Source organism: Lathamus discolor, chromosome 3 (assembly GCF_037157495.1).
Source record: "Lathamus discolor isolate bLatDis1 chromosome 3, bLatDis1.hap1, whole genome shotgun sequence".
In the NCBI taxonomy this organism is placed as follows: Eukaryota; Metazoa; Chordata; class Aves; order Psittaciformes; family Psittacidae; genus Lathamus; species Lathamus discolor.
Genome location: NC_088886.1, coordinates 109,832,539 through 109,838,528, shown reverse-complemented (window position 1 = coordinate 109,838,528; position 5,990 = coordinate 109,832,539). Strand labels below are relative to the sequence as shown.

Here is a 5,990-nt window from a genome sequence, read left to right as displayed (position 1 = left end):
GCTCCTGTCCTCCTTACTGGAAGCGAGGATGGTTTGGGAGGGAAATGTGATAGGGGAGCTGATGGTGTCCTTTGCCAGCCAGCATTAAAAATTCATGTGCATGCTGGGCTCTTCCAAATAAGTCCAGGAAGGGTGAGTTTCTGCCTCCTCAGAGCTGCTGGCAAGCACTCAGGCTGCCTGCCCTCTCCAGCCCCCAGCCATCATCCCCCTGGGAGACCAGGTGCCACCAGGGCCCAAGTGTCTGTACGCTCTGCTCCCTCATGGTATGTGGTGCAGACCGTCTGTGCATGCTGGGATGAGGGGTACCCCATATGGAGGCAGTTGGGTGCCCCCTAGGATGATGGGGGTGACCAGCATGTGTGTGTGGTGACCTGGCGGAGGGTGGGGAGCAGAGAACCGTCGTGGGAAGCGATGTAGGTGCTCAAGAAGGGTGGGATGAGGGGTGCCCCAGGAGGGAAGTACGCAGAACGTCGTGGCAGGGAGGGATACAGGGTGCTAAAGCAAGGACAGAGGTCGAGTACTCCAGGGATGAGGGTACCCGGGAGGGGTTGGGGTGCCGAGAAGGAAGACTGATGAGGGCTAATACAGCAGCGTGGGATGTGGAGTGACCCGGGGTGTGGGATGCTGAGCTCCCGGGAGGGAGGGCCGAGCGGGGAGCGGGGCGGCTCCACATGGCTCATTAGCAGAAGGCAATTTAATATTTATGAAGTGCTCTTGTTTGAATCCCAAGTCTTCGGCTCCAGTTACAAGGAGCTGCGTCACCCTCCGATCACATGGTAGTTGTTGCTATTTCCAGGATCCCGGCTTCGCAGAGTGGCACAAAAGCTCTTTCCTCTTTTCTTGTCTTTTTTCCCCTTCTTTCTTCCTTTCTGTTTTTGCCCTCCGCACCCGGGTTTCCCGCTCGCCGGCTGCCGACGGAGCGCAGGGCTGCGTTTGGGGATGCCGGGGCCGCTGCCCTGACCCGGGGCGGGCAGGAGCCGCCTTCCCCCCGCCCCTCTCCCGGGGAGCGGATCTGGCCGCTGCTCTCGATGAGAGCTGCCCGCTCCGACCCGGGACCGGCTCGGCACTAGTGCCGGGGGGGGTTACCCCCAAAATGACCGAGCTGGAAGGGGACTTCACTAAGCTGCTGCTGCTGAAGGAGGAGCGGATCAAGGAGCTGGAGCGGCGCTTGGGAGAGAAGGACGAGGAGATCCAGGAGCTGCGCCGGCGGCTGCACAAATGCCAGTCGGTGCTGCCGGCCCCCAGCCCGCACATCGGGCCCCGCACTACCCGGGCGCAGGGTATCTCGGCCGAGCCGCAGACCTATCGCTCCTTCCACGACCTCCGCCAGGCTTTCCGCAAGTTCACCAAGGCCGAGAGGTAGGGACGGGCACCCTCCCACGAGAAACCCCTTCCCGAGTGGAGTGGCCGGGAGGGAGGAAGAGAGGCAGGCGGCGGGACATCGCAACCCCTCCCCCCCGCCTTCCCGGCTCTGGTCCCCGGAGAAGCGGCATCGATCGTGCCCGGGGCGTTAGAGGAAGCGCCGGGCGCATTAGGGGCTTTCAGCCGCCGGGAAGGAGCCTTGCGGGGATCGGATAACCCATTACCGGCGGCCCGGCCCCCCTTCCCTTCCCTTCCCTTGCCTTCCCCGCCTCGGCTCCGCTCCGGCTCCCCGGGGTGCGCTCTGCCGGGGGCGGGGGGACTGGGAGGACCCGGCGGGGCGGGAGGCCGCGGTGCCTTCCCGGAGCTGGGAAAAGTTTGCCGCGGCGCCGGGAAGTTCTTTGGCCGCTGCCCGAGGCCCTGGGCGGGCAGCACCCGCCCGCCACATACCCCGGGCAGGTGATGCTTCTCCCCCCTAATCCTGTCCTGACCCCATCCTCCCAACGGGTTCCTCAAGAACTAAAGCTCACGCTCCTCCACCCGCGGGCTTTGCGGCGGTGCTTTGCCTCCAGCTACCAGCCTGCGCCGGCATCAGACGCCCAGGGAGAGTTTTCTTTTTGGGAGGGGGAGCGTGGGTCTGCCTCCCTCAGCCCGGGTACTCCGGCAGTTTCGAGCGCAGTATTCTTGCCTTGGTACACCGTGTGAAACCGGGGGAGCGCGGCGCTGCTCTGGCTCCCGGGGGATTTTGAGTGTGATGGGGAAGTTGCCGTGGGACCGCGCAAGTTCTGTGCGACCGCAGCGCGCGGGACCAAGCATCACCCTCCTTTCGGCAGAAGCTGCCTCCGGCTTTCACCGAGTTAAGAGAGGGTCTCGTTTCTTCCGTGCGTGACCGTTCCTGTCAGCACAATCGTTCCTGACAGTATTCCTCCTAGCCGGGTGTACCTGGGTGTGGATCCCCACCGCTCTCCGCAATCTTCTCACAAAATGTACCTTGTCGGTACCCAGATCAAACTCCTACCCTTTCCTCTGCTCTTCGTTAACGAGACTATTGCTCGTTTGAAGATAAATGAGGAGTGCTTGGCTCTGGGCTTTTTTTGTTGTTGTTGTTGTTGTTGTTGTTGTTGGGGTTTTGTTTTGGTTTTTTTCTTTTTGTTGGTATTTTTTCTCCTGACTGTATGGGTGATTTCATAAAGCAAACTGCTATGCACAGGGAGGTGTGTGACTGTCAGCCATGCAAGCAGAGCGTGTCAGTCCGTCCTCCCCTGGGTTAGCACATCCCTTTGCATGCCTGGCCCAAAGCACAGGCTGTGTATTGCAGGTGGAGAAGAAACCCAGGTCCAGCTTCTTCCTCTGCCATTTCTTTTTTTGAAGGCTTGTGATCGTCCTGAGCCTCAACTACCGTAGGGGAAGGTGACAGCAACTCAACACCTGGGGTAACGGCAGGGACCCTGGTGCTCACCCGTGTGTAATAACTCATTTAGAAGCTATTAAACCTGCTCATGGCCCTGGGGAGTTCTAATCCTCACCCGAGTCTTTCCCCTGCTGTTTGCAGCATGGGCTGGCAGGCCAGCACCAGAAAATGCTGCGTCCATGTGATGTTGTGAAGGTTGTTTGCCTCATTCTGCATTGCTCCCATCACCCAGAGATGTTGTTTCAGCGTGCAGGAAAAACTCTTGGTGGAGCATGTGGGCATTTCCCATTGCCCTCTAGCCTGGCAGTTTATCCCCCGGCATTTTCCCATACCTCGGTCTTGTTTGTGGTAGCCATGACGATGGTAACCAAGCCAGCTTGGGATTGCTCTCAGATTTTAATTAAGGTCCACTTAATTCTTCTCCCATCTCACTGCTGGAAGAGTGATGGGCAGCTGCACAGTGTATTGAGCACGCTGTGCCCACAAACTGCCTTTTTTCCCCTTTATTGTCCCCACATTTATACCTACCAGTAGGTTGAACAAATGTATGTTTCTGTGGTCAGCATCTCACCCGCTGATCGGTTCCAGGTTGCTGCTACAGCATCCTGGGTGCTGGGGGTAAAGGGCTTTGCTGCAGTCAACCTCTGCCAAGAGAATGACGATGTTTCCCAGTTTTTGATGCCGACTAGAGGTATAAGTGGGTCTGTCTGGTGCCAGCTCTTTTTAATGTCTCTGTGATTTTCCCTGGCTTTTGCGTCTAAAAGCTGCTGACAGCATTTTGGCTAATTTATTTAGGGGGCTAACTTATATACCTGCAATAGTCTCCTGCCTGGGCTTTAGCAACAGCAGCTGACAGCATCACCTAAAGTGTTCATCGTGCAAGTTTTCAGGTGCCTGAGAGGTTGGAGACAGGTAATGCCTAATTTCTAAAACTTAGAGACAACTTCCATACCATAAAAATGCCAATGGTCTTGATTTCAAGTTAATGACAGTAGAAACCTTTTTATTCAGGTCTGGTCTGGGATCAACCTTCAAATGCTTTTTCATCTCTGAAGATAAAGATGTAGCGTCCACAACATAATTGATTTTATTTAGGGCAAACTTGTCTGTAATCTGCACTGACATTTAAGAATCTCGAGAAGTTGAAACTAGTAAAGGAATTAAATCTCAACTGAAAGCAGAAAATAGAGTTTGTCTCTGGCAATATGTTGTGTCTAGTGTAACCCATCCCTGTAATGTGTAGCAGGGTCAAACTTGTAAAGACTTGCAAAGATCCAAAGAAAGAGGCTGTGAAAACAGAAAGGTATTGGAAGATGTGTTACCTTTTGTCTGGAAGCATGTTTTTATGCCATTATTCTTCCCGATACCTGAGTTGTATGGATTGTAAAGGAAGAAAGCAGTGCTGTGTAGGTAGTCAGGTGTATAGAGCTATTCTGATATAAATCAGTTTTTCTTTCAAAATAGTCAAAACACTGCCACTTCATGTCTGCTTTTCAAATTATAATTCTTTCCTGTTGTTTTCTTGATCCGTTCCTGCTTGTGGATATTTGTGTTGAGGAAAAAGACACACTTCTTGAAGATGATTCATTAATTTATGTTTGTTCAGTGAGTGTTTATTCACTGTACCTAAACCCAATAAGCATTTTGGATCATACATGGATTCAGTGCTGTCTGATACAGCAATTGACAGCAGCTTATTGCACCATAAAGAAGGAAAACCAGTTTGTTGCTGTTTTTCTAGCATGGTAAGAGCCATCCACGGTGTGACTGGATGATACAGCAATCAAGGCACTTTGCTAATGTCTCAGAAAGCAGTTCCTAGGAAGTGATTCCCAGTTGCTAAGCAAAGGTTCTGCCACGATGCGAGCACTACAAGTGATAAATGATGCAAAAAGTAAATGCTGAGGTGTACTCAAAGCAGTTAACTGAGACTAACAACCAGATAAGGACCGTGGGGAATTTCAAAACTGCTTCATTCCTGTGGCAAGGTGCATTTTGAAAACCTGAAGGGTGTTAATCTGTGGGGTTTCAGCATCCGGAGATGCTTCATGCCACATGAACCATCAGTGTGAGCCATTATTCCCATCTTTTAAATCATCTTCTCCCTGAATTCCAGCAACTGCGTTCTTCAATTCTGTGTAATATCCAGTTCCACCTTAATCCTGCTTATTGGGGTCAAAAGCCTTATCTGAACCAGGTTGATGCTAAATTAAAATGTAAATGTTTTGAAATAACAATTAAATCTTTGCTAGTATTAATATGCCAGAGCCACAACTAAAAGACAGTCAGAGCTGTACAAGCAATTATGCTTTATGTGTGCTATTATATCCTCAACTTTTGGGCCATCCTGTCTCTGTGTTTTTCCACATTAGTTTGTATCATGTAGGGTGCTGTAGACTCAACGTCAGCATCATTTGAGAGAAGTGACAGGTTTCCCCACCCTGTTCCCAGTAACTTACCCATCCTTCATTGCTGCACCGTCTAACTTTGTTAACATTATTTTTTTTAACGCGTTTTCCCCTCTTTTACTTTATTTTTGGGAAGTGCTTGCCACAAGATGGCAGTGGGGTCTAACATTTAAGGTGAGATATTGGGGGGTATTGTGGTTTCAGCTTCACAGCCCTGGCCCAGTCCTTCTGCAAGTGGTTTTCCAGATGAAATCTCAGTGTGAATCTATCATTTTCCCCCCTTCCACCTTCTCTGAGGTGTTGTGGGATGCTTTGCTGAAAGTATGTGTTTAAACGCAGTATTAAATACTTGTGGCTTCAGGTGGTCTATACTGTACTGTGGATGGAGGATTGGAGCTGATGCTCTTGACTTCTGTTGGAGGTTCCTGCCTCCAATGCTCGTGATAAACTGTTGTTTGATGATAGCTCTGGCAGGATCAACCCATCTCATAGCTGCTGAAGCTGGGCTTTGTGTACCGCCCAGACCAGGACCGACCACACAGAGGGTAAGAAAAGGGAGGTCTGTGGGCCAAAACTCAAGGAAAGGTCATTTACCCTCATGGACAGAGCTGCTTGTGTTGCTCCAGAGTAAAGCAAAGAGATCTCCTGCACAACCCTGTGTTTCTCCATCACTTCTCCCTCCTCTGTAACACAGTTTTGGCTTACAGCTCACCTGCCATAGCTGTCTCCACTACCCCTGGAGCTGGTCTGTTAATGGCTTCACCCATCCTCCAATCACCCTGAGCATGGCAAGAGAGAGTTTATCCCTCCCT

General features: G+C 51.8%; 1 protein-coding gene and 1 long non-coding RNA gene across 2 annotated transcripts in view; both read left to right on the top strand.

The window, feature by feature from the left end:
• The first annotated feature begins 1,081 nt into the window (after window positions 1-1,081).
• PRKG1 (protein kinase cGMP-dependent 1) overlaps window positions 1,082-5,990 on the top strand; it is a 490,458-nt gene continuing 485,549 nt past the window's right edge. Inside the window, exon 1 of the mRNA XM_065671117.1 lies at window positions 1,082-1,359. Within this exon, the coding sequence (XP_065527189.1) occupies window positions 1,094-1,359 (266 nt within the window). The 5' untranslated portion in view covers window positions 1,082-1,093. The remainder of the gene's footprint in view (window positions 1,360-5,990) is intronic.
• LOC136011178 (uncharacterized) lies at window positions 3,533-3,851 on the top strand. The gene is made up of 2 exons (XR_010611263.1): window positions 3,533-3,682; window positions 3,782-3,851. It is a non-coding gene; the product is annotated as an uncharacterized LOC136011178 (long non-coding RNA).